This window comes from Perognathus longimembris, unplaced genomic scaffold, assembly GCF_023159225.1.
Source record: "Perognathus longimembris pacificus isolate PPM17 unplaced genomic scaffold, ASM2315922v1 HiC_scaffold_5496, whole genome shotgun sequence".
In the NCBI taxonomy this organism is placed as follows: Eukaryota; Metazoa; Chordata; class Mammalia; order Rodentia; family Heteromyidae; genus Perognathus; species Perognathus longimembris.
In genome coordinates, this window is record NW_025960929.1 from 48,288 (window position 1) to 75,661 (window position 27,374).

General features: G+C 61.8%; 1 protein-coding gene across 1 annotated transcript in view; it reads right to left on the reverse strand.

The window, feature by feature from the left end:
* Nucleotides 1-27,374, reverse strand: part of LOC125345310 (cilia- and flagella-associated protein 46-like) — an 85,916-nt gene that overhangs the window by 40,049 nt on the left and 18,493 nt on the right. The window contains exons 14-28 of the mRNA XM_048337537.1: nucleotides 24,836-24,959; nucleotides 21,788-21,918; nucleotides 19,910-20,037; nucleotides 16,528-16,661; nucleotides 15,106-15,318; nucleotides 12,890-13,046; nucleotides 11,691-11,840; nucleotides 10,999-11,106; nucleotides 10,543-10,709; nucleotides 6,999-7,130; nucleotides 4,353-4,515; nucleotides 3,728-3,812; nucleotides 2,166-2,304; nucleotides 1,316-1,499; nucleotides 850-1,032 (exon numbers count right to left, since the gene is read on the reverse strand). Coding sequence (XP_048193494.1) covers nucleotides 850-1,032; nucleotides 1,316-1,499; nucleotides 2,166-2,304; nucleotides 3,728-3,812; nucleotides 4,353-4,515; nucleotides 6,999-7,130; nucleotides 10,543-10,709; nucleotides 10,999-11,106; nucleotides 11,691-11,840; nucleotides 12,890-13,046; nucleotides 15,106-15,318; nucleotides 16,528-16,661; nucleotides 19,910-20,037; nucleotides 21,788-21,918; nucleotides 24,836-24,959 — 2,198 coding nt within the window. The remainder of the gene's footprint in view (nucleotides 1-849; nucleotides 1,033-1,315; nucleotides 1,500-2,165; nucleotides 2,305-3,727; nucleotides 3,813-4,352; nucleotides 4,516-6,998; nucleotides 7,131-10,542; nucleotides 10,710-10,998; nucleotides 11,107-11,690; nucleotides 11,841-12,889; nucleotides 13,047-15,105; nucleotides 15,319-16,527; nucleotides 16,662-19,909; nucleotides 20,038-21,787; nucleotides 21,919-24,835; nucleotides 24,960-27,374) is intronic.

The following is a 27,374-nucleotide window of genomic DNA, read 5'->3' on the forward strand; positions in this document are numbered from 1 at the left end:
CCCAAGGTGCTTAGACACCCGCAGCCCTGGTGGGCCGTGGCAGGCTGTCCAGAACCTTCTCAGTGTCCTCTGAGCCTTCACATTGCCTGCCTGGTCCTGAGTGCACAAACTACTAGCCAGCTTCTGTTGGGAGCACACTTTAATATTGATGAGGCTGTGGGCCAGGACCGTGGGCTAGGAATGTGATGGGCTAGGTCTGTGATGGGCTAGGCCCTTGGCACCCTGCAGGGTGTGGTGGACCAGGGCCGTGGCACCCTGCAGGGTGTGGTGGACCAGGGCCGTGGCACCCTGCAGGGTGTGGTGGACCAGAGCCGTGGCACCCTGCAGTGTGTGGTGGACCAGGACTGTGGCACCGTGCAGTGTCTGGTGGACCAGGACCGTGGCACCCTGCAGGGTGTGGTGGACCAGGGCCGTGGCACCTTGCAGTGTATGGTGGACCAGGGCCGTGGCACCCTGCAGGGTGTGGTGGACCAGGGCCGTGGCACCCTGCAGGGTGTGGTGGACCAGGACCGTGGCACCCTGCAGGGTGTGGTGGACCAGGACCGTGGCACCCTGCAGGGTGTGGTGGACCAGAGCCGTGGCACCCTGCAGTGTGTGGTGGACCAGGACTGTGGCACCGTGCAGTGTCTGGTGGACCAGGACCGTGGCACCCTGCAGGGTGTGGTGGACCAGGGCCGTGGCACCTTGCAGTGTATGGTGGACCAGGGCCGTGGCACCCTGCAGGGTGTGGTGGACCAGAGCCGTGGTACCCTGCAGGGTGTGGTGGATCAGAGCCGTGGCACCCTGCAGGGTGTGGGGAGCAGGGCCGGGGCACCCTGCAGGGTGTGGTGGTATTAGGGGTGGGGGAGCTGGGTCCTCACTTTCTGGCTCCAGCTCTGGCTCTGATGTGTCTTGGGTGGGTTTCATGACCAGCAAGATCTCAACTGCCCACGTGAGATGGGCAATGACGTCTTCAAGAGGAAACTGCTTGAAGTGCAGCCACTCGCTGAACTCCAGGATATAGTCCACCTTCTGCTGGCTGCTCTCTGGTCTCTATGGGACACAACAGAAAGGCACCATGATGGTGCTCCACTGGCCAGGACAGCGCCTGAGGGCCAGCACCCAGGAAACCTCCCAGGGCACCTAGGGTCCCATGGTGCCTGTCACCCCTGGTCACCGTGGAGACTTGTCCACAGGCTCTCCTGACCCGTCAGCTCCCTCTCTGCACTGGAGGGGGTGCCTGGATCACCAAGTCTGCCTGAACTCTGCAGTCCGTGCTCCTGCAGGGGAGGCTCTCCTGCCCCAGCCGCCGTGGCCGGCGCAGACAAGCACGGACCTGCAGGGCCTGGATGGCATTCTGGTAACAGGTGAGCTCTCCTAGGATGTTCTTGGAGTTCACAGCCAGGCGGTGCCACATGTGTGCCAAGTAGTCTTCGCTTTCATCCTTGAACTTCTGTATTTCCATGGTGAAATTCTGCCCAAGTTTCGCTTTCACAATGACCATGTGTTTGAAAATCAAGCTAAAGAAAAGCAAGAGTCGATGCTTGAACTGTGTGTGTGTTTGCACATGCACACACCCATCCACCACACACATGCACACACACACACGCCATGGAAACTCAGGCTACATGGGGAGAACTGGCTGGAATTGCATGCATAGGCACACACACACACACGTACACCCCTGCCCCACATGCACACACACACAAACACGCCTCCACCTCACATGCACACACATACACACACATACACCTCCACCCCACATGCACACACATACACCTCCACCCCACATGCACACATACACACACTCACACACACCATGGAAAATCAGGCTACATGGGGAGAACTGGTTGGAACTGTATGCATATGCACCCATGCACACACACATGTATACCTCCGTCCCACATGCACACACACATATATACTTCATGGAAATTCAGGCTGCATAAGGACCAGCTGGAACGGTGTGCATATGCATGCACACACACGTACACCCCCACCACACACGTGCCCACACATCCCATAGAAACTCGGGCTGCATGGGGAGGACTGGGTGAAACTGCGTGCATATGCACGCGCACACACACACACACACACACACACACACACACACACACACACACACACCATGGAAACTCGGGGAGGGTGGGGAGGGAGGTGGGTGGCAGGCAGGCGAGGGCACTCACAGGCGGTGGGCCGTCCGGGGTAGCACCTGCACGGCCTCATCCAGCACCTTGAGGCCGCCCTCCCAGTCATCTTGGTCAGCGTGGCTGTGGAACAGCAGGCCATAGAGCGCGGCTCTGAGAGACAGGTCATCCTCTGCCCCTAGGGGAGGGAGCAGGAGGGGGCGGGGCTGGGCAGCTGGCTCCTTGCTAACTACCTGATGCCCTCCGACCTCTGACCTCCTGAGGCCCCCACACCGCCATAGTGCCAGATGGGAGCCTCGCTGTAGAGATGTGGAAAGCAGGTGCCTGTGCTGCAGGACTGAGGAGAGGCGCTAGGGCCGGTCCCTGCCTGCAGCCTGTCTGAAGGAATGGCTCCTGCTCCCCCCCCCCCAGGGGGACACTCTCCCACCATCCCCGACACACCCTCTGGCACATGGGAAAGGTCAATATGAGGGTGGGTTTTCTGTCCTGGGCTGAGGACACACTCCAGGTCCAGGGCACTGGTATTCAGGTACTGCATGGGTGCCATCTCACACACTGCTGTAACTTAGCACACATCCTGCCTCCACGACACTAGGCAGCGCTGTGTGGCTGGAGGTGCCCAGCCGTGGTTCAGTGGTCGGCTCCGTGGACGGTGTGAGCCTGCCCTCTGTCTATCAGGTCCTTCCAACCCTGGGCTCCCTCATGCCTCAGGCCCCGGCCTAGCTACCCACACCACCTCTGGGCAGCAGGCCCAGCAGCTCCCCTCTCTCCACTGTCCCTCCAGACCTGTCCAGCCTGCTAGCTCTGCTGGGCCTCTCCCTCCTCCCCTGCCACCGCCCTCAGATCTCAGCCTCTTGAGGGCCACTGGTGACCAGTTCCAGGACACTTTTCTAAAAACGGCTAGCCTATCTGACATTTATTTTGGTGAGCGGAGTGCAGCATGAGCTCCAGCCCCCAGCTCTGGTTATCGGCCAGCAGCCCCCCAGCGACCCTGTCCCGCGGGACGGGCCGGCCCACCCCGCCTGGGGCCTGGGCTCTGCACTCTTCGCGTGCTGCCTGCAGTGCCCCGACTGGACTCGGGGTGGGGGTCTCTTGCTCAACTTTCACTGACTCCGACTGCTGTATTTTTATTCTTGAGTTAAGTCCCCTTATCTCTAAATGGACGACACAGTCTTCGGGGCCAGGGCCTCTTGTCTCTCCCCGCCCCCCGCGTCTGAGGACCTGTGGGGCGCAGGGGCTCTGGGGCAGCAGGGCGGGCTACTCTACGGGACAATGATCTTCCCCCAGTGAACATCAACAGGATGATGACGGCTCTGGTGCTGCCGGGTTCCTGTGGCCCCACAAGCACGCCTCTACGTGGGTGCTCTGTAGTGAGAGGAAAGCCGATTCGGTAGAGAAACAGCATTGCTCTGTCAGAAATCCAGGAAAGCAGCTTTGCAAAGACCGGGGCAGCTCCGTGCCCGGGAAGGGTGCATGGCAGGCACAGAGTGCTGGGCCGTGCGCCCTGCTCACGGAAGCGCCGTGGGAACCCTCGCCCCGTGTCCTGGAAGGCAGCTTTCAGCCCCCAGCCCTCCGGGCCCCACGAACCCGCAGCCACCAACCTGGGAGAAAGTGGCCCTCGGCCATGGACCCAGCCTGGAAGTCGGCTGTGGGCCACTGGTGCAGGAGCAGGGTCTTCCCTTTGTCCTGAGGTGAAAACCGACAGCGGCTTTGTCAGAGGTGGCCCAGAGTTCCGTCACCCTGCTGCCTCTCCTCTGTCTCTAATGAGCTTCAGGAATTGTAGCAACATTTCCAAAATGCAAAGTCACAAAAAGTTTTCTCACATTCTACTCGTGAGAACAAGCTCCCGGGCTAGCTGTGGCGTGCACACCCGTCACTGGGGAGGTGGGGACAGCTGCTCAAGGCCAGCCCCAGGTCCCTGGGACCACAGGACAGACTACACAGCAAGGGTCAACTTAAACATTCAAGACATCAGGCGGGAGGACAAACAAACTCTGAGTTGCTGGAGGAAGGGAAGGGGAAAGACTGGAGGACCAGCCAGGAAATCCTACTGTTTAAAAGTTGGTTAAAGGGGGCAGGAAGGGAGAGGTTCTGACCAGGGGCAGTGAGGTCAGAGGCCAGCACTGTGGTCACCCAGAGCCCCAACCCTGCTGGGATCTTGGGATACTACACTGCAGCCGGTGGGAGTGTCCTTGAGCATTCATGTCCCCACTGCTCTGGACATACCCGCTTTCTGGTCTCTGTCCTGTTGATGATGCTGATCACCTTCTGGACAGAACTCTTGGCCTTCTTCCTGTTGGCTGCGGAGGACAGGAGAGGGAGCCAGGCATTCCAGTAGTGTCGTGCCGCCAACATCACCAGAGCACTGCTGCCGGCCACGCCCCCAAACCTGAAAGGACATTCCTCAACTAGAGAGATGCAGGCCCAGGCTGCCCCAGGCACTGTTCATCCACAGGGATGCAGGCCCAGGCTGCCCCAGGCTGCCCCAGGCACTGCTCATCCACAGGGATGCAGGCCCAGGCTGCCCCAGGCTGCCCCAGGCACTGCTCATCCACAGGGATGCAGGCCCAGGCTGCCCCAGGCTGCCCCAGGCACTGCTCATCCACAGGGATGCAGGCTCAGGCTGCCCCAGGCACTGCTCATCCACAGGGATGCAGGCCCAGGCTGCCCCAGGCACTGCTTATCCACAGGGATGCAGGCTCAGGCTGCCCCAGGCTGCCCCAGGCACTGCTCATCCACAGGGATGCAGGCTCAGGCTGCCCCGGCTGCCCCAGGCTGCCCCAGGCACTCCTCATCCACAGGGATGCAGGCCCAGGCTGCCCCAGGCACTGCTCATCCACAGGGATGCAGGCTCAGGCTGCCCCAGGCTGCCCCAGGCACTGCTCATCCACAGGGATGCAGGCTCAGGCTGCCCCAGGCTGCCCCAGGCACTGCTCATCCACAGGGATGCAGGCTCAGGCTGCCCCAGGCTGCCCCAGGCACTGCTCATCCACAGGGATGCAGGCTCAGGCTGCCCCAGGCTGCCCCAGGCACTGCTCATCCACAGGGATGCAGGCTCAAGCACTCCTCATCCGCAGGGATGCAGGCCCAGGCTGCCCCAGGCACTGCTTATCCACAGGGATGCAGGCTCAGGCTGCACCAGGCACTGCTCATCCACAGGGATGCAGGCCCAGGCTGCCCTGGGCACTGCTCATCCACAGGGATGCAGGCTCAGGCTGCCCCAGGCACTCCACATCCACAGGGATGCAGGCTCAGGCTGCCCCAGGCACTGCTCATCCACAGGGATGCAGGCTCAGGCTGCCCCAGGCACTGCTCATCCACAGGGATGCAGGCCCAGGCTGCCCCAGGCTGCCCGAGGCACTGCTCATCCGCAGGGATGCAGGCTCAGGCTGCCCCAGGCACTCCACATCCACAGGGATGCAGGCTCAGGCTGCCCCAGGCACTGCTCATCCACAGGGATGCAGGCTCAGGCTGCCCCAGGCACTGCTCATCCACAGGGATGCAGGCTCAGGCTGCCCCAGGCACTGCTCATCCACAGGGATGCAGGCTCAGGCTGCCCCAGGCTGCCCCAGGCACTGCTCATCCACAGGGATGCAGGCTCAGGCTGCCCCAGGCACTCCACATCCACAGGGATGCAGGCTCAGGCTGCCCCAGGCACTCCACATCCACAGGGATGCAGGCTCAGGCTGCCCCAGGCACTGCTCATCCACAGGGATGCAGGCCCAGGCTGCCCCAGGCACTGCTCATCCGCAGGGATGCAGGCCCAGGCTGCCCCAGGCACTCCACATCCACAGGGATGCAGGCTCAGGCTGCCCCAGGCACTCCACATCCACAGGGATGCAGGCTCAGGCTGCCCCAGGCACTGCTCATCCACAGGGATGCAGGCTCAGGCTGCCCCAGGCACTGCTCATCCACAGGGATGCAGGCTCAGGCTGCCCCAGGCTGCCCCAGGCACTGCTCATCCACAGGGATGCAGGCTCAGGCTGCCCCAGGCTGCCCCAGGCACTGCTCATCCACAGGGATGCAGGCTCAGGCTGCCCCAGGCACTGCTCATCCACAGGGATGCAGGCTCAGGCTGCCCCAGGCACTGCTCATCCACAGGGATGCAGGCTCAGGCTGCCCCAGGCACTGCTCATCCACAGGGATGCAGGCTCAGGCTGCCCCAGGCACTGCTCATCTGCAGGGATGCAGGCTCAGGCTGCCCCAGGCTGCCCCAGGCACTGCTCATCCACAGGGATGCAGGCTCAGGCTGCCCCAGGCACTGCTCATCCACAGGGATGCAGGCTCAGGCTGCCCCAGGCACTGCTCATCCACAGGGATGCAGGCTCAGGCTGCCCCAGGCACTGCTCATCTGCAGGGATGCAGGCTCAGGCTGCCCCAGGCTGCCCCAGGCACTGCTCATCCACAGGGATGCAGGCTCAGGCTGCCCCGGCTGCCCCAGGCTGCCCCAGGCACTCCTCATCCACAGGGATGCAGGCCCAGGCTGCTCCAGAGGCAGCAGGGCTGGGCCTGGAATGTTAAGGGCTTAGGAGGCACTGACAAGGTCAGGGTAGTGGAGTGAGTGCCATGGGTCTCTGCCAGAGAGAACCTTTCATGGGGCCTGCTGAGGCCTTCCCCCACCCTGAGGCCACCCCCACAGGGCTTGCTGCCCTTCTGAAGGCCAGGCCCCGGCCTAGGCCTGGCGGTATCCGCCTGCCCCTATTGAGGCTCTGGCTGCGTAGGAGCCCCTTCCAGCCGGCCCCCGCCCCCGTGGCGCCCCCTGCAGGTCTGCCCGCCTCTGTAAGCAGAGGCGGGCACCGGGGTCACCCAGCACCTGAGTGTCAACCCCACGATGTTCACTGTGCTCCAGACCTGAGCCGCACAGCCACCCACCTGGCGCTCTCCACGAAGGCCTTGGCTGCGGCCAGCCGCATCTGCTTCCGCCCTTTCAGGTTCTCCATGATGCTCCGGCCCTGGATGCAGGTGGCGGTGCACAGCATCTCAGCCACCAGCGGTATCTCAACTCTGCAGGGCAGGGGACGGCTTAGTGGGGGGAGCAGAGCACACGCTGCCGCTGTACATGCACACGCGTGTGTGCACGTGCACACACACAGTGTGCTCCACAGCCCAGGGGAATGGAGCAGAGCTTTCTCTCTCTCTCTCTCTCTCTCTCTCTCTCTCTCACACACACACACACACACACACACACACACAGGGCTACACAGCCTAGAGGAGTGGATCAGAGCTTGCTGGCCTGCAAGGCGCACACAGAGATGGTGGCAGGGGCCTGGGAAGGTGGCTTAGCGGTAGAGTGCTTGCCCTGCATGCATGCATGAAGCCCTGGATTAGATTCCTCAGCACCATATAAACAGAAAAAGCTGGAGGTGGTGCTGTGTCTTAAGAGGTAGGGTGCTAGCCTTGAGCAAAAAGAAGCCAGACGCAGTGCCCAGGTCCTGAGTCCCAAGACCCACGACTGGCAAAGAAAAAAAAAAGATGGTGGCACATCTCCATCCATCCCCAGCAGTCCTTCACTTCCCTCTGTCTGTGGCTGGCCACGGGGCCTCCCCGTCCCGCGTGGACACTTGCCCCTGGTCCCCAGAAGCCTGCAGCATTGGCTGAAGGCCCAGGAGCTGCCTGGGTGTCTGGACAAGGTAGGAGACACTAGAAGTGAGGGAGGCTCATCAGAGCCCTGGTGCCGGGATAGCCTTGTGGCGGGGCCGGAGCCTGCTCCGGGATGGAGCCCTGGGACATTGGAAGTTACTGGTGGCCCTCCAGGACTGGTCCCGACAGAGACCTTGGAAGACCTGAACCAGAACTAACTGGCTGAGTCCAGTCCACCCAATCATGAATAGTTTATCTTAATTTTGGCAACACTAGGGTTTGAATTCAGAGTCTTTTTGTTGCTGGAAAGGTGCCCTGCCCCTTAAGCCATGCTTGTTTTGCTTTACTTTTCAGATAAGGTCTCATGTGTTTTGTCCTTCCTGTCCTTGAAGCATAATCTCCCCAGTCTCTGCCTCCCTGGTAGCTGGGATTACGGGCATGAAACACCATGTCAAGCTACTAACTGTGTTTTTTTCTTTACCAATTTTCACTGTGTGGCTTGTTATATAGCAATGGCCAGGCGGCGCCAGCCATCTGTCTGTGCCTGCAGCTGGGGGGTGGGGCTGCTCCTCCCAGCCCCTCTGGGTCCCGATACCACACAGTCATGGTTTGGACACAGGCAAACCCCACACACCAGTACATGCCATCAGCCCCCAGCAGGCTCCCTCCCCCATTTCCTGTGTTCTGGGGTCACCTACCTGACACTTAGCTCAGAGGGGAGCTGCCTATGCTCCGTGGTAAAGACACTGCCTGAGGGGAGGCCCCCTTCAGGGCCTGGGGGCCTGGAAGCCAGGGGCAGACAGCCGAGCCACAAGACAAAGGTGCTGGCCCTGGCCTGCCCGAACCCGCTGGCCCACCAGCACCCGTGGTCTGAAGGGGAAACGAGGCTGTGTGATGGCCACCACGAGGGGGAAACTTCCGTGCTATTGGTGGCCACTTTCTGAGCAATTGGCTGGGAGCTGAGCCACAGGAAACGCTACATAAAAACAGGTGACCAGGATCTGGAGGTGCAATCTCAACCCTGACCACCAGGAGGCAGTGACGGCCTACACATGATCTCCAAAGCCCCTAGCCGGGGCGCCATCCCCCAGTGCCCACCTACAAAGTTACCTTATTTATTATGGGAATTTCCTCTCAGAAGTCAAGCTGAGACTGAGGACCGAGCGAGGCTGCAGGACCCGCCAGGCGCGCCCGCGCACCGCCTGGCCAGCCGCCCCGCCCCCGCCCTTTGGTGGCTGAGAAGATGTCTGCCTGTTCCGGTCTAAGAGCAATTTTGAGCAATGGCTTCCAGAATGGCTGCCTCCCCCAGATCCCCACTGGCCCCTCCCCTTCCCCTTCCCCCCCACCCCCAGGACCCTCTTCTCTTCGGGGAGAGATCCTCACCGGGGGCAGCTCCTCCCGCCCACCCAGCCCACCCAGCTGGCCGTGTTCCCGGCGGGCTCCAGAGATGGCGGGCCGGCCGGCCGGCCGGCGTGGAACCCCATCGGCGGCTCATGCTGGCACCTGGCTCCCGCTCTGCTCTCCGTCCCCACCACCTCTGCCCCTCACCACAGCACGGCAGCCTGGCTTCCTCCAGCCTCGGCGGCGGCGGCAGTTTGTCTGGCCAGCGGCGCACAGCCGCCGGGCGGCCATTTGGAGTGAGGCGAGCACACTGCCGCCTGTCGGCCGATCTTCCAACCTAGCCCAGACACCGCCAAACCCAAGTCCTGCTGGTTGGAAGCACCAGGGGGCCTCAGAGACGCGGTGCCGGGCATGGCCCCAGGTGGAGAACGTGGCTAGGCGCTCCTCGGACCTGGGGACCGCTGATCAAACTGGCCACTGGCTACAAAAAACCCGTGCTCTCAGCCCAAGGGTGTGATACCACCCTTCAGGATCACGAGACTCGGGGAAGCAGCCCGAGGGAGAGACACCCAAGAAAACAGTGCTGTTTACAACAGCACTTCACGTTAAACAGACTCAGACTCGTGAAGGGGGGAGACTAAGCATACAGCTATTGACTCAATTCATGGAATAGTGCAAACCACTAAAATTGAGAATGTAGAAACTGCAAAGGAAAGAGGGAATGTCTCGGTGCTGCCCTGAGGACACAGTCTGTGGGCGTCCCGACACTTGGGTGAGCACCCCGTCCCCCAACAACAAGCAGGTGGCCACCATCCTTCTCCACCGATGCTTTCAGTTACTTTAGACTGACTCAGGGTGTGTCCTGTGCTACTCAGAACTGCTTAACAAAGCTGTCTGGGCCAGGAGAGGAAGATGTCGATCCAAGAGCCGCTGTGTGTCCCTCAACTTTGGGGGGGGGTGCTGAGCCCGAACTCCCCAGGTAGGGCCTTGGGGAAGTGAGGAGGGTGCAAGGGTGGTTCTGGTAACGGGACCAGTGCCGTTTTCAGTGGGACCGGACGCCATGGTCTTCCTATCATGGCCACCCGGGGAGGAGAGGCTGCCAGGCCGAGGTGTTCTCATGGAGAAGACCCAGGCACCAGGAACCACGCATTCCTGTTGTTGGGGTCTCCCCGCCTGTGGCATTTCACCACAGAACCCCCCCCCCCCCTTCTGTGCTGGTCACACCCAGGGCCCGAGAGTCTCAACCTTGCACCTTGCGGGGGTGGGGGGGGGGGTGGCCTCGCGGCCCTGCTGATCACATGGCCCTGGGGGCGGAGCTAGCAGGCAAGGGCCGTCTGTGCCCGGGGATGGCAGTGTGGAGACGGCCAGGGGCCTGGGGCCAAGCCAGGCACCTGCTCACCAGCCCCGCTCAGCATGTCTGGCAAGAGGGTCAGCCCCCGCGTACTTCCGAGGACGCTCTCCGTAGCTGGTGGGCGTCGCTGTTCAGTTCACTTACTTGTCGCGCGTCCTCAGGTATCGGATGCCCATCTGCGTGGCCAACTGGGCGCAGGCCATGGTGATGTCGTGGTCTCGGGAGGCATGGGCAAAGTGGGTCAGGCGCGTCAGGGTCTGCAGCTCCACCAGGGGGTCCGACCAGTCGCACTCGGAAGCCATCTTCACCACCTTCCAGCGGCCAGGGGCAGGCGAGAAGGGCGGTGTGTTGGGGTGGCCGCAGCCGCCAGCAAGCCGTGCTCCCACGAAGCCCATGGGCAGCAGTGGCCCCGGGGCCCCCCAGTGTCCTAACGTCCCTGACACATGGGGCCGTGGCGGGGGAGGGGTTGCACGCCCCGGGGCGAGACCCCAGGAAGAAACCACCCGGGGCGGGGGAGCTCTGGTGTGGGTGGGGCGCCCCAGCCCTGACCCCCGGGGTGAAGGCTCCCTGCCCACGGCCCGGCGTGCCTCCGGCACCCACCTGGGCCAGGGGGGGCACGGTGAAGTCCATGAGGCCCAGCCCGTTGCACGAGTACATCTCGATGGCCACGAGGACTCTGGTCATGCCGGTGATGTCCTCGTCGGTGCTCTGGAGGGCAGGAAAGACACCGAGATCGGCCCCCACCACGGGGAGAGAGACGGGAGCCCCCCCTCAGCCCTGTGCGGCGGGAGCTGGCCGGAGAAGGCACTGACGCGCCAGGCTATTTCTGGGAGTTGACTTCCGTATTATCCTCTCATATAACAAAGGAGCAGAGGCCTCAGGCATGAAGGGGGCATCTTCAGGCTGCTGGGGTGGGGCAGGCGTGAGGGGGGCCTCGGGCCCTGGCACGGAGGCCCCGGCCTATGCCCGTTCACAAGCCCTGCCCCTAATCCCATGAACCACCTGACTCCCCCCCCCCCCCCCCGCACTGCTCCCTCCCGCAGCTCCCTCCCCTGCAGACCCCGCTGTGGCTCCGGGCTCAGTCTTGGAGAACCAGGGGCACTCTTGGCGCTTGCTCTTCCGGTCCCCACTCCGAGGCAGCGTGGGGCCCTGACGCCTTGCCAAGGAGGCCGCCCTGGGTGGGTGCGTGGGACTAGGTGTTGCGCCCCCACGAGGTCTGGGGCAGCCGGGAAGGCGCCTGACCCCCAGAGGGTGGAGGAGGACCCAGGCCAGCGCCCAGGGCCCCCCCTCACCGGCTCCTCCGTGCCCAGCCGCTGCCCGATCTGCTGCTGCAGCAGCTGCTTGGCCTTCACCCAGGTGGCGATGACCTGCTGCCGCATGTTGATGGGGACCACCTCCTCGGGCACCGTCCCGTTCCCCAGGTTCAGCGCAAACTCGCAGACCTGCAACGGCAGGGCCACTCCCGTCCTGGGCTGCCGCGGGGCTCGGGGACTCATCGCCAGCACCCAGGATGCCGGTCACAAACCCCCCAAGCGCCAGCCAAGGTGCTGAGCAGGGTCTCCCACGCTCCTTGTGCGGTGCTCCCTCCCCGGTGCACGTGGGAAGAAGCAGGGCTCCGCACATGGGGCCCGGCCCCTCGTGTGTGCAACAGCAAGGGGTGCGGATGGGGCCCCAGGGCCCCAGAACCTCTTCACGCGCTGTGGGGACGAGAATCTCAGCACTGTGCCCCAGCACCCCTTACCCAGGGGCGATCGTCACTGTGCCCCAGTACCCCTTACCCAGGGGCAATCATCACTGTGCCCCAGCACCCCTTACCCAGGGGCGATCATCACTGTGCCCCAGCACCCCTTATGTAGGGGCGATCATCACTGTGCCCCAGCACCCCTTACCCAGGGGCGATCATCACTGTGCCCCAGCACCCCTTATGTAGGGGCGATCGTCACTATGCCCCAGCAACCCTTACCCAGGGGTGATCATCACTGTGCCCCAGCACCCCTTACCCAGGGGCGATCATCACTGTGCCCCAGCACCCCTTATGTAGGGGCGATCGTCACTATGCCCCAGCAACCCTTACCCAGGGGTGATCGTCACTGTGCCCCAGCACCCCTTACCCAGGGGCGATCATCACTGTGCCCCAGCACCCCTTATGTAGGGGCGATCGTCACTATGCCCCAGCAACCCTTACCCAGGGGTGATCATCACTGTGCCCCAGCACCCCTTACCCAGGGGCGATCATCACTGTGCCCCAGCACCCCTTATGTAGGGGTGATCATCACTGTGCCCCAGCCCCAGCGCGGCCAGCAAGACCCGGGGCTCGAACCCATCTGCTCCTCCCCCCTCGCCTCCCCCCACCCCAGGCCCAGGCCCACGCCATTCCCAGCCCTCAGCCCACCCTGTCCCGGGGCTGGCCCGGCCTCACCACACAACGCCCGGGACCCGGGTGACCTGCCCTCCCCGCCCTGTCCCATCCCCAAGGCCCCCGGGGCGGCACCTCCAAGGCCGTTCTGATCTCAGAGGAGTCCAACGGAGCGTGAACCGCCACCGGACGCACAAACTTCTTGGACTTCTCGTGTGCATGGGTGGGAATCCAGTGGATGATGAGGCCTCGGGCCAGGGTGTTGCAGAGCATGGTGAGCATGACGGGGTCCCTGGAGGAGCCACTCCTGAGCACCCCGCAGCAAGAGGGCCTGTGGACCCCACCGCGCCCGCGAGGGGGAGCACCCCTCCCACCGCGCCCACAAAGGGAGCACCCCTCCCCACCGTGCCCACCGTGCCTGCAAGGGAGCACCTCTCCCCACCGCGCCCGCGAGGGGAAGCAGCCCTCCCCACCGCGCCCGCGAGGGGGAGCACCCCGCCCCACCGTGACCACCGTGCCTGCAAGGGAGCACCCCTCCCGACCAGGCCCACAGGGGGAGCACCCCTCCCCACCGCGCCTGCAAGGGGGAGCACCCCTCCCCACCTTGCCCACCGTGCCTGCAAGGGAGTACCCCTCCTGACCAGGCCCACAGGGGGAGCACCCCTCCCCACCGCGCCCGCGAGGGGGAGTACCCCTCCCGACCAGGCCCACAGGGGGAGCACCCCTCCCCACCATGCCCGAGAGGGGGAGTACCCCTCCCGACCAGGCCCACAGGGGGAGCACCCCTCCCCACCGCGCCCGCGAGGGGGAGTACCCCTCCCGACCAGGCCCACAGGGGGAGCACCCCTCCCCACCGCGCCTGAGAGGGGGAACAACCCTCCCCACCGTGCCCACGAGGGGGAGCAACCTTCCCCACCGCGCCCGCGAGGGGGAGCACCCCGCCCCACCGTGCCTGCAAGGGGAGCACCCCTCCCCACTGTGCCCACCGTGCCTGCAAGGGAGCACCTCTCCCGAACAGGCCCACAGGGGGAGCACCCCTTCCCACCGCGCCCGCGAGGGGGAGTACCCCTCCCGACCAGGCCCACAGGGGGAGCACCCCTTCCCACCGCGCCCGCGAGGGGGAGTACCCCTCCCGACCAGGCCCACGAGGGGAAGCAACCCTCCCCACCATGCCTGTGAGGGTGAGCACCCCTCCCCACCGTGCCCGCAAAGGGAGCACCCCTCCCCACTGTGCCCATGATGGGGAGCAACCCTCCCCACCACGCCCACGAGGGGGAGCACCCCTCCCCACCACGCCTGTGAGGGTGAGCACCCCTCCCCACCGTGCCTGCAAGGGGAGCACCCCTCCCCACTGTGCCCACCGTGCCTGCAAGGGAGCACCTCTCCCGAACAGGCCCACAGGGGGAGCACCCCTTCCCACCACGCCCACGAGGGGGAGCACCCCTCCCCACCACGCCTGTGAGGGTGAGCACCCCTCCCCACCGTGCCCGCAAAGGGAGCACCCCTCCCCACTGCGCCCATGATGGGGAGCAACCCTCCCCACCACGCCTGTGAGGGTGAGCACCCCTCCCCACCGTGCCTGCAAAGGGAGCACCCCTCCCCACTGTGCCACAAAAGGAGCACCCCTCCCCACCGTGCCTGCAAAGGGAGCATCCCCCCCACCGTGCCTGCAAAGGGAGCACCCCTCCCCACCGCGCCCATGAGGGGGAGCACCCCTCCCCACCGTGCCCGCAAAGGGAGCATCCCTCCCCACCGCGCCCGGGGAGGGGAGGTTCCAGCAGTTACTTAAGGCAGAGTCCCTTTTCCTTAGCACAGCACAGTGAGCACATGAGTGCACTCTGTCTGGGGTGTTTGTGTTTTAAGACCAGATCCTGCTATGTGGCTCAGGGTAACTTCAAACTTGGCCTCTCCACCTCCTAAGTTCTGGATGGCGGGCAGCTCCACAAGGCCCTGCTGCTCACCATTCTAGCCCCTACTTGGGGATGTGAGGTCAAACAATTAAATCCCCTTGTTCAGACTGAAAACCAACAAAAGACACATTAGAAGTTCATTTTTGATTCAACTTGGCATAGACTGAGTCCTAGTTAGAGCTGCATACGTATCGGTCTCTCCCAACTGCCCACGGATCTGGAGAAGAAGCCCTCGGATCCATTCCGACCCTGCCTCTCCACCAAAACCCAGGCTGAGAACAGGCAGTGTCTTCTCTCTCCTGCCAGCTCACCAGGAGGCCTGGCCTGGGACAGACCGTACTGAACTCCCGGGAGCAACAGGGAGCCCAGTGCGAGGCCAGGGCGGGCCTCCCTCCACCCACAGTGACCCCTGCCTGTGATAAGCGTGGCACCAACACCCACCCATTGTGGCCGGTGACCTTGATGGCACCCAGGAGGTGGGTCAGGGCGTCAACCAATTCCTTCTGCCTCCTAGCGGTGATGAGATGGTGGTTGTGGTTCAAGATGTAGACCGCAGCATTCTGCACAATCCAGGCCTCCCCAATCTCCTGCCCGATGTCCGCAGAGCGCAGCCAGCTACTCATGGCATACTGTGACAAGCTTTCTATCCACGTTCTGCAAACACACCACCACCAGGCCTCAGCTTGGAGGCACGCCTCTCCAAGATGAGCCTTGGCATTAGTGCTGTGGGCTCTCCTGGAGGCCATCTGCCCTGTGCTGTCTACTGTGCAGCCCGGGATTCAGACAGTGCCTGGGGAGGTGCCCCGGGCACTGCCCTGGCCACATCTGGGCTGGCTACTGCTCTGTGGCCATCCCTGCGTCTCCTCCTCCTCTGTGGCCATCCCTGCACTTCCTCCTCCTCTGTGGCCATCCCTGCGTCTCCTCCTCCTCTGTGGCCATCCCTGCGTCTCCTCTGCCTCTGTGGCCATCCCTGCGTCTCCTCTGCCTCTGTGGCCATCCCTGCACTTCCTCCTCCTCTGTGGCCATCCCTGCGTCTCCTCCTCCTCTGTGGCCATCCCTGCGTCTCCTCCGCCTCTGTGGCCATCCCTGCGTCTCCTCTGCCTCTGTGGCCATCCCTGCGTCTCCTCTGCCTCTGTGGCCATCCCTGCACTTCCTCCTCTGTGGCCATCCCTGCGTCTCCTCCTCCTCTGTGGCCATCCCTGCGTCTCCTCCTCCTCTGTGGCCATCCCTGCGTCTCCTCCTCCTCTGTGGCCATGCCTGCGTCTCCTCCTCCTCTGTGGCCATGCCTGCGTCTCCTCCTCCTCTGTGGCCATCCCTGCGTCTCCTCCTCCTCTGTGGCCATCCCTGCGTTTCCTCCTCTGTGGCCGTCTCTGCGTTTTCTCCCCTGTACCAGGTCCTCCTCCTACTGAGACTCCTCCTTGTCCCTCAGCTCCGTCCATGGCCTGAGCTTTTGTCCTGTTACTCACCTCTTCTGAGGAGCTGCTGGCCCGAGGCCCTGCCAGGGCTAACCCCACACCATCTACCTGGCAGCCACCCTAGCCACAGCTTCCTTGGCACCCTGGGGTGCGCCTGCCACCTTCTCCTCACACGCAGGCTCCAGGCCACTCTCCAGGTGGGACCAGGCACCGTCATGCAGTGTTTGAGGGTTTGGGGACAGATCTGCCCCAGGCCAGGCAAACGTTTTCTGTCAAGGGTAAGATACTAAGAACTGTAGACCTGGTGCGCTATTATAGTGTTTGTTGCATTACTTTTTTCTGCTTTCTATTTTAATAATATGTGTTTGAATTATCAAAGCCAACTTTAGCTTGAGGGAGGAGCACAGGAACAGCCAGGCCTCATGTGGAGGCCGCTGGCCAGGCACACCTGTAGGTGATCCATTCCGGGTTGCTGTCTGGGGGCTCGGGTACATAGCCAGCTGGGTGCTGACTGGTGTCCTCCGGCGGAATCGCTGGGTCATTCAGCTCCACGCCTTCCGAACGCAGCAAGTGGACAGTGGCCTGCAGGATGGTGGGCAGAAGGAGGTGAGTCTGCCCACGCGGAGCCCACGCGGAGCGCACGCGGAGCCCACGCGCCTTTCCTCACGTCTTCCTTTGGAATGGCTAATACAAGGCAGAGAGGCCTACATGGTGAGCCCCAACTCCATGCTGTGGTCAACCCCTCCCTCCACTCACGGACTGTGCCCCCACAACCAACCCCTCCCTCCCCCCAAGGCCTGTCCCCCCCCACCAACCCTTCCCTCCCCCCAAGGCCTGTCCCCCCACCACCAACCCCTCCCTCCTCCCAAGGCCTGCCCCCCCCACCAATCCCTCCCTCCCCCCAAGGCCTGTCTCTTCATCACAGTGCTCCTGGTATCTCAGGAGTGAATGTCTCGGGAGAGGCTAATCTTGCAAGCACGGCCTGTGGCCGTCACCCCCCTCCATGCTGTCTCTGTTGTCCTGGACGGCCTCAGACACCTGTGCTGCAGCACCGAAGCCTCCACGCCTGCCGTGGATGGACTGAGAGGCTAAGGGTCAGGCAGCCCCTGGGTGGGTGACCCTTGTACTCACAGACCCTTGTCTCCCTCATGGCTCTTTTGTATCAGCTCCAACCCTGATCTCCTGGGCACAGGGCACAGGGGTGGCCCGGTCATACCTGTGACCCGAGGGACTCCCGCTGGGTGAGACCCAAGCCTAGGCCTGGTGCCCTGGACTGAGCCCTGAGGAACAACCTCCAGTGGCTCCAAGAATCCAGAGGTGTCAAAGGTCACCCAGGTCCTCAGGGCCCCTCCTTTAGATACCACTCATTGGCTCCAACTTCCTCCTCCCTGGGAGGGGGTGAAGCCTGCTCCACTCAAGTGACTTTGGTCTCACAGGTCAGAAATTGTCTGTCTGTCTTTTTTCTGTCAATATGGAGACTTGAACTCAGGGCCTTGCACTCTTGCTCCGTTTCTTCTCTCATAGCTAGCATTCTACCATGTGAGCCATGCCTCCACTTGCATGTTTTTGTTGGCTATTTGAGATAAGCATCTTGACATCTTGTCTGCCCTGTCTGGCCTTAATCTGAGACTCAGATCTGGGCCTCATCCGTAGCTAGGATTGCAGATGTGACCCATGGGTGCCCAGCTTAGAAATTATTTCTAACAAAAAATTTACATCATTCACTAATATCAACTCAAAGTGGATCAAAGACCTCAAGGTCAGACCCTAAAGTTTGAAAGGACTGCAAGAGAGAGTAGGAGAAACACTAGAACTTATAGATAGAGGTAGAAGCTTCTTGAATAGTCCCAGGGGCACAACAGATAGGAGAGAGACTTAACAAGTGGGACTACATCAAAATAAACAGTTTCTGCACAGCCAAGGACATAATTACTACACTAGAAGACAGTCAACAAACTGGGAAAAGATCTTTACCAGCAATATGTCAGACAAAGGCCTAATATCTAATATATACAGTAAGGAGCTCAAGAAACTAGCCCCTCCCAAACCTAATAAACCAAATGGGCAAAGAAGCTAAGAGATTTTTCAGAAGAGGTAAGAATGGCAAAGAAACAGACGAGGATATGCCATCAACCCTGGCCATAACGGATATGCAAGTCAAAACAACTGAGATTCCACCTCACCCCAGTTAGACTGGCCCACATTGTGAATTCAAACAACAAATGTTGGTGGAGATGTGAGGAAAAAGGAACCCTACTCCACTGTTGGCGGGAACGGAAACTAACACAACGACTCTAGACGGCAGTCTGGAGGTTCCTCAAAAACTAAACACAGATCTTCCCCATGACCCAGCCATACCACCCCTGGGCCTCTACCCTGAACACCATGCGCCAGGACGCTATAAGGACACCTACATCCACGCGCATTGCCGCACTAGTCACAATAGCCCAGACATGAAAGCAGACCAGATGCCCCACCACAGATGAAAGGATCCAAAACATGTGGAACCCATACACGGTGGAATTTTACATAGCCATCAGAAAGAATAAAGTAATGTCATTCTCCGGGAAATGAATGGAACTCGACAAATCATGTCAAGTGAGGTAAGCCAAGCTCAGAGAGACAGCGCATGTTCTCTCTGATATGCAGAAATTAGATCTAAAATACATTGGGATATGATAAATTATACAGGATTCTAGAGACTCACACACAGAGAAACCAAAAGAGGATAGTCTTAGGAGAGAAACCAAAGGTGAAACAAACTCCAAGATATGGAAACCAGGGATCTTCTTTTTGCTGCTTTTTTATCTTTTACTTTTTATATTCTTATTTTTGATGATTCTTTTCTTTGCCGTATGTATGGTATATTCACGTGTATATCTTCGGGAGGGTGGGGGGAGGGTACAAAATTTGGGGAGAAAAGGGTGAATATTTCAGCAGTGGAGCTCACTGGACATAGGTGAAAGCAAACTATACAACTGGAGGGTGGAGCTGGGAGGGAGGGACTGCGAGAGAGTGAGGGAAGAGAAGACACTGCAGGAAAGGAAATGTACTCATTACCCGACACATGTGAGTGTAATCCCTGTGTACAACAGCTCTATAACAACAACAAAGTAAATTGATTTAAAAATTTATATCAACACACATCATGTTTCATGTTGATGGATTTTTCTCCTCAGAAATCTTCCAATTACAGTTTTGCTTGGGAAGCAAAATGTAAGGCTCTAGGATAAATGTTTGTGAAGTGTTCATGGTGACACGGATGGTGTGGGAACTGAATCTGCCACCAGCAACTGCCCTAGCCCTGCAGATACAAGAACACTCCTCTCAGCATGGGTGAAGCCCACCTCCTCTCTGTGACCCCCAGCCTCTGTCCATAAACCGCAAACCTCCCATCCGTGAACCCCGCCTCCGCATCCATGAACCCTACCTCCCACCCATGAACCCAACCTCCCCATCCATGAACCCCACCTCCCATGCATGAACCCCACCTCCCATCCATGAACCCCGCCTACCCATCCATGAACCCCGCCTACCCATCCATGAACCCCGCCTCCCATCCATGAACCCCACCTCCCACCCATGACACTAACCGCCTCTCATTGAATCCCAATCTACCCACCAATGAACCCCGCCTCCCATCCATGAACCCCACCTCTCATCCATGAACCCCACCTCCTCATCCATGAACCCCACCTCCCATCCATGAACCCAACCTCCCACCCATGGATCCCACCTTCTCTCATTGAACCCCACCTCACATCCATGAACCCCACCTTCCCATCCATGGAACCCGCCTCCCCATCCATGGACCCCACCCACGGACGTACCTCAGCATTGATGAACCCCACCTCCGCGAACTTTCTCAGCAGGTCCTGGGAAATTTGCCTCTGGGGACTCACGTCAGCCTGGCCCAAGATGTCGTGCATGGAGCTGTCCGTGCCTCTTTTCCTCCGTCCTGCGGAGCAGCAATTGGGAAGATCATGCTTCTCTCTTCTCCTTTTGGCAGCACTAGGGTTTGAACTCAGGGCCTCACACTTGCTAGGCAGGAGCCCTGCCATTTGAGCTCCTCCATCAGCCCTCCGTGCATTGACTATTAAAGTCTGAGCCAGCCTAGACTCCCATCCTATTTGTGCTTCTCTAAGCAGCCAGGACGATAGTGTGTGAACAGCCACCCCGAGCCATGGAGTCTTGGAAACGTTTTGCCCTGCTTGGCCTTGAACTGAGAGCTCCCTCTCTCCAAGCCTCAAACAGCTACAACGACAGGCTTGAGCCACTCTACGTGGCCATCAAGATGACCTCTTTTCAAGCCCACAAAAACCAAGAATTCCTGGCCCAGCGCTGTGCGGATGGACTCAGAAGGACAGCGTGAGGCCCTCAGATGTGATCATGGTTGGAGCGTAGTAAGCTGGCAGCCCAGGGCCAAAGCAGCACAGCAGTGGGTAGCAATGGTGAGAAACAGTGGTGACTGCTGTCGTCATGGTCACTGTGGCCTGCTATTTGGAGTCACCTACAAGTGCCATGGAGGGTCAGCCTTCTGAGCTGGGCCCAGGGCCCCAAAGATCCCCAGGCCCAGAGTGCCCACGCCCCTTTGATAAAACGCCACAGGATCTGCACAGCCTCCCCTTCCTGAGGTGAACACGGTGTTGGTGTGTAATCCTGATTTCCACTAGAGGGGGCTCTGAAGCCAAGTGCAAGGCCAGAGGCCCTGCCCGCTAGGGCAGGTCAGGGTCAGTCCCGACCTCTGCTGGGGGCCGCAGGCGTGGGGGTGACACAGGCTCTGCTGGGTGCCCTTCTGCAGAGCAGACCTCAGGGGGCCACAGCCCCCACAGACTCTCAGAGCTGCAAGAAACCCCCAAGGGTGGGACCCTGAGGCCCAGCCTGCCCCTCCCTGGGGGCCAGCGGGACCCCCAAAGCCCAGCCTGCCCTCCCGGGGGGCCAGCGGGACCCCCAAAGCCCAGCCTGCCCTCCCGGGGGGACAGTGGGACCCCCAAAGCCCAGCCTGCCCCTCCCTGGGGGCCAGTGGGACCCCCAAAGCCCAGCCTGCCCTCCCTGGGGGCCAGTGGGACTTCGAGGCCCAGCCTGCCCATCTCTGGGGGCCAGTGGGACCCCCCCCCAAAGCCCAGCCTGCCCTCCAGGGGGGCCAGTGGGACCCCCCCAAAGCCCAGCCTGCCCCTCCCTGGGGGACAGTGGGACCCCCAAAGCCCAGCCTGCCCCTCCCTGGGGGCCAGTGGGACCCCCAAAGCCCAGCCTGCCTTCCCTGAGGGCCAGTGGGACCCCCAAAGCCCAGCCTGCCTTCCCTGAGGGCCAGTGGGACCCCCAAAGCCCAGCCTGCCTTCCCTGAGGGCCAGTGGGACCCCCAAAGCCCAGCCTGCCCCTCCCTGGGAGACAGTGGGACCCCCAAAGCCCAGCCTGCCTTCCCTGAGGGCCAGTGGGACCCCCAAAGCCCAGCCTGCCCTTCCCTGGGGGCCAGTGGAACCCCCAAAGCCCAGCCTGCCCTTCCCTGGGGGCCAGTGGAACCCCCAAAGCCCAGCCTGCCCTTCCCTGGGGGCCAGTGGAACCCCCAAAGCCCAGCCTGCCCTTCCCTGGGGGCCAGTGGGACTCCGAGGCCCTGCTTTCCCCTCCCCGGGGGCCAGTGAGACTCTGGGGCCCAGCCTGACCCTCCCCGGGGGCCAGTGAGACCTGGGGGCCAGGGTGGGGAGTCCAACCTCGCCTCAGCTTCATCGGCTTCCGGGACTTCATATTGTCGTAGAGGAGGCAGAAGCGGCAGGCAGCCCGGCAAACATCCCACACGCCCTGCTTCCGAGAAACTTTGGCCAAGTCTGTCCAGATCTGAATTCTGCTCACCACAATCCACACAGGAGGAAAGCAAGCAGAGGAGAAATCAGAAAGCAGCTACAGGACTGCATGGAAGGAACAACAACGGCAGGGCAGGCTGACGGTTCCCGAGAGCGACCTTGGACACAGTGCTGCTGTCCTGGGGCTGAGGTGGGAAAGCCTGGTGGGTGGGGTGGGCACAGACGGCAAGGCTGGGTGGTGCCCAGGGTCAGGGCCTGGTGCTCAGGGCTGGGTGGTCCTCAGGGTCAGGGCTCAGTGCTCAGGGCTGGGTGGTCCTCAGGGTCAGGGCTCAGTGCTCAGGGCTGGGTGATCCCCATGGTCAGGGCTCAGTGCTCAGGGCTGGGTGGTCCCTCAGGTCAGGGCTCAGTGCTCAGGGCTGGGTGGTCCCTCAGGTCAGGGCTCAGTGCTCAGGGCTGGGTGATCCCCAAGGTCAGGGCTCAGTGCTCAGGGCTGGGTGGTCCTCAGGTCAGGGCTCAGTGCTCAGGGCTGGGTGGTCCTCAGGGTCAGGGCCTGGTGCTCAGGGCTGGGTGGTCCTCAGGGTCAGGGCCTGGTGCTCAGGGCTGGGTGATCCCTAGCTCAGGGCTCAGTGCTCAGGGCTGGGTGGTCCTCAGGGTCAGGGCTCAGTGCTCAGGGCTGGGTGGTCCTCATGGTCAGGGCTCAGTGCTCAGGGCTGGGTGGTCCTCAGGGTCAGGGCTCAGTGCTCAGGGCTGGGTGATCCCCAGGGTCAGGGCTCAGTGCTCAGGGCTGGGTGGTCCTCAGGGTCAGGGCCTGGTGCTCAGGGCTGGGTGGTCCTCAGGGTCAGGGCTCAGTGCTCAGGGCTGGGTGGTCCTCAGGGTCAGGGCCTGGTGCTCAGGGCTGGGTGGTCCTCAGGGTCAGGGCTCAGTGCTCAGGGCTGGGTGATCCCCATGGTCAGGGCTCAGTGCTCAGGGCTGGGTGGTCCTCAGGGTCAGGGCTCAGTGCTCAGGGCTGGGTGGTCCTCAGGGTCAGGGCTCAGTGCTCAGAGCTGGGTGATCCCCATGGTCAGGGCTCAGTGCTCAGGGCTGGGTGGTCCCTCAGGTCAGGGCTCAGTGCTCAGGGCTGGGTGGTCCCTCAGGTCAGGGCTCAGTGCTCAGGGCTGGGTGATCCCCAGGGTCAGGGCTCAGTGCTCAGGGCTGGGTGGTCCTCAGGTCAGGGCTCAGTGCTCAGGGCTGGGTGGTCCTCAGGGTCAGGGCTCAGTGCTCAGGGCTGGGTGGTCCTCAGGGTCAGGGCCTGGTGCTCAGGGCTGGGTGGTCCTCAGGGTCAGGGCTCAGTGCTCAGGGCTGGGTGGTCCTCAGGGTCAGGGCCTGGTGCTCAGGGCTGGGTGGTCCTCAGGGTCAGGGCTCAGTGCTCAGGGCTGGGTGGTCCTCAGGGTCAGGGCTCAGTGCTCAGGGCTGGGTGGTCCTCAGGGTCAGGGCTCAGTGCTCAGGGCTGGGTGATCCCCATGGTCAGGGCTCAGTGCTCAGGGCTGGGTGGTCCTCAGGGTCAGGGCTCAGTGCTCAGGGCTGGGTGGTCCTCAGGGTCAGGGCCTGGTGCTCAGGGCTGGGTGGTCCTCAGGGTCAGGGCTCAGTGCTCAGGACTGGGTGGTCCTCAGGGTCAGGGCTCAGTGCTCATGGCTGGGTGATCCCCATGGTCAGGGCTCAGTGCTCAGGGCTGGGTGGTCCTCAGGGTCAGGGCTCAGTGCTCAGGGCTGGGTGGTCCCTCAGGTCAGGGCTCAGTGCTCAGGGCTGGGTGGTCCTCAGGGTCAGGGCTCAGTGCTCAGGGCTGGGTGGTCCCCCGGGTCGGGGCCAGGTGCTCAGGGCTGGGTGGTCCTCCGGTCAGGGCTCAGTGCTCAGGGCTAGGTGATCCTCAGGGTCAGGGCTCAGTGCTCAGGGCTGGGTGGTCCCCCGGGTCGGGGCTCAGTGCTCAGGGCTGGGTGGTCCTCAGGGTCAGGGCTCAGTGCTCAGGGCTGGGTGGTCCCCCGGGTCAGGGCCTGGTGCTCAGGGCTGGGTGGTCCTCAGCGTCAGGGCCTGGTGCTCAGGGCTGGGTGGTCCCCCGGGCCAGGGCTCAGTGCTCTGGGCTGGGTGATCCCTAGCTCACGGCTCAGTGCTCAGGGCTGGGTGATCCCTAGCTCATGGCTCAGTGCTCAGGGCTGGGTGATCCCTAGCTCACGGCTCAGTGCTCAGGGCTGGGTGGTCCTCAGGGTCAGGGCTCAGTGCTCAGGGCTGGGTGGTCCTCAGGGTCAGGGCCTGGTGCTCAGGGCTGGGTGGTCCTCAGGGTCAGGGCTCAGTGCTCAGGGCTGGGTGGTCCCCCGGGTCGGGGCTCAGTGCTCAGGGCTAGGTGGTCCCCCGGGTCAGGGCTCAGTGCTCAGGGCTGGGTGGTGCCCAGGGTCAGGGCTCAGTGCTCAGGGCTGGGTGGTCCTCAGGGTCAGGGCTCAGTGCTCAGGGCTGGGTGGTCCCCCGGGTCAGGGCCTGGTGCTCAGGGCTGGGTGGTCCTCAGGGTCAGGGCCTGGTGCTCAGGGCTGGGTGATCCCTAGCTCACGGCTCAGTGCTCAGGGCTGGGTGGTCCCCTGGGTCGGGGCTCAGTGCTCAGGGCTGGGTGGTCCCCCGGGTCGGGGCCAGGTGCTCAGGGCTGGGTGGTCCTCAGGTCTGGTGTCAGTGGCTTTGTCCCCTCCTCCTGAGGAAGAGGCCCCTCCCAGCTCCCTTCCCAGGTAAGGTGTGGTGCCGCAGGCGCCTGGTTGGGGATTCTACGGCCTGGAAAGTGGCGCTGCGTGTGTCTGGGGAGAGCCACTGTCGCCCTCACGGGCTCAGGTCCTGATGGGCATGAAGAACCAACTCGGTGCGGACACAGCGGCAGGACCCCAGGGCTCCCAATGGGCAGGCTCTTGGGCTTGTCCTCTGCAGAGAAGCCACAGTCCCTCTCACCTCTCCTTGTCGTTCTCATTTCCCAGACGCCGCAGGTGCCCAACCGCCTTGTCCACGCTGATGATGTGGTGCCGGGCCTTCGCACACAGGCTGGAAAACCGGCCCTTGATTTTCCCAGTGGAAACTGAAAGCAGAAACAACGTACACCAGAGGACCTGGGGTGGGAGGGCCTCTGTCCCGGGAGGTGGGCACGTCCCCGAGGCGTGAGTGGCGCCCAGGGCCTGTGTCGTTGGGCAGTGATCAGAGTGAGCTGGTGAGGTGTGGCACCCTGGCCTGCCGCGTCCCTGTACCGACGCCGGCACCTCCTGGCTCCCACCACCTCACAGAGCAGCCCGGCATCTTCCCATCACAAGCACCAGGCTCTGACTTGTCTCTCGCTGCCCCTGGCAACACCCATCACCATCTGCAGACTCAGTCTCGCCTGCTGAACCCGCTGCTCCTGTTTTCTAGATAGAGAACAAGCTCCCAGAGCTCTCCCCCTCACCAAGGGCCAGCAGCCTGGTGCCGCTGCTGTGGACAGAGGGCCCAGGCCAGCCTCACGCCCTCCTCTCGGTCCCAGGCAGCACCAGTGTTCACTGCTGACCAGCTCCGAGAGCCCCTCTGGGAGCCCCGACCTTGCTGGGCTCCAGCGTCTACAGGGTGCAGATCCACCATGCGTCGGCACCTCTACGATCACCTGCAGGGCACAGGGGATGTAAGGCCCTGCCTCTTGACTAAAATAAGGAAAAATATATGCATCGTGCATCGGGGTGATGCCAACAGATCTACAGGGGATCCTCTGGCACCTTAGGATGAAAGGACCAAGGAGGTGACACAGCACAACGGGCCCAGCCCTCCCGGGCTGCCACCATGGCATGAGCCTTCCAGGAGCAGGGAGGGGTTGCGGGGACCCATCCACCTCCCTCCCACCCCCCCCCCCACCCCGCTCCTTGCCCTCAGCCGGATCTATGACATGGACTGAGGCTGCTCTGTTTCAGACCATCCACATATGAGGTCAGAGACGAGCTAGAGGAGATGACACCCCGGCTCGGTGCAGCCCCATCCCACCGCCCCAGCTGCTGGCTTGTCCTGGACAGCCGGGCTCCAAAGCCACAGGCAAGGGATGGTGTGGCCCTCGATTCCATGCCAGCACTTCTTTAGAACCTCCCTGGAAAAATGTATATGGCCTAGGTGAGCAGGTGTGCAATGGTCTGGGTGAGTGGGTGTGCGATGAGCTAGGTGAGCGGGTGTGTGATAGTCTGGGTGAGTGGGCACACAATGACCTGTGTAAGCAAGTATACAATGGCCTGGGTGAGTGGGTATACGATGGATTGGGTGGAGTGGGTGAGTAATGACCTGGGTAAGTAGTTATGCAATGACCTGGGCATAAGTGTGCAATGAGGTAGGTGAGCAAGTGTGCAATGCTCTGGATGGGTGGGTGCGCTATGAGGTAGGTGAGTGTGCAATGGTCTGGGTGGGTGTGCAATGGTCTGGGTGAGCAGATGAGCAATGGTCTGGGTGGATGTGCAATGGTCTTGGTGAGTGAGTGTGCAATGGTACTGGTGAATGGGTGTGTAATGGTCCTGGTGAATGGGTGTGCAATGGCCTGGGTGAGTGGGTGTGCAATGGTCTTGGTGAATGGGTATGCAATGAGGTAGATGAGTGTGCAATGGTCTGGGTGTGTGTGTGTGTGATGGTCTGGGTGTGCAATGGTCTGGGTGGGTGTGCAATGGTACTGATGAATGGGTGTGCAATGGTCTGGGTGATTGGGTGTGCAATGGTCTTGGTGAATGGGTGTGCAATGAGGTAGGTGAGTGTGCAATGGTCTGGGTGGGTGTGCAATGGTCTGGGTAAGTGGGTGTGCGATGAGCTAGGTGAGCGGGTGTGTGATAGTCTGGGTGGGTGTGCAATGGTCTGGGTGAGTGACTGTGCAATGGTCTGGGTGAGCAGATGTGCAATGGTCTGGATGGGTGGGTATTCAATGATATGGGTGAGTGTGCAATGGTCCGGGTGGATGTTCAATGAGGTGGGTGAGTGTGCAATGGTCTGGGTGAGCGGATGTGCAATGGTCTGGGTGGGTGGGTATTCAATGATATTGGTGAATGTGCAATGGTTTGGGTGAGTGGGTGTGCAATGATCTGGGTGGGTGTTCAATGAGATGGGTGAGTGTGCAATCGTTTGGGTGAGTGGGTGTGCAATGGTCCGGGTGGGTGTTCAATGAGGTGGGTGAGTGTGCAATGGTCTGAGTGGGTGGGTGTGCAATGGTCTGGGTGGGTGTGCAATGGTCTGGGTGGGTGGGTGTGCAATGGTCTTGGTGAATGGGTGTACAATGAGGTAGGTGAGTGTGCAATGGTCTGGGTGGGTGTGCAATGGTCTGGGTAAGTGGGTGTGCAATGGTCTGGGTGGGTGTGCAATGGTCTGGGTGAATGAGTGTGCAATGGTCTGGGTGGGTGAGTGTGCAATGGTCCGGGTGGGTGTGCAATGGTCTGGGTGAGTGGGTGTGCAATGGTCTGGGTGGGTGAGTGTGCAATGGTCTGGGTGGGTGAGTGTGCAATGGTCT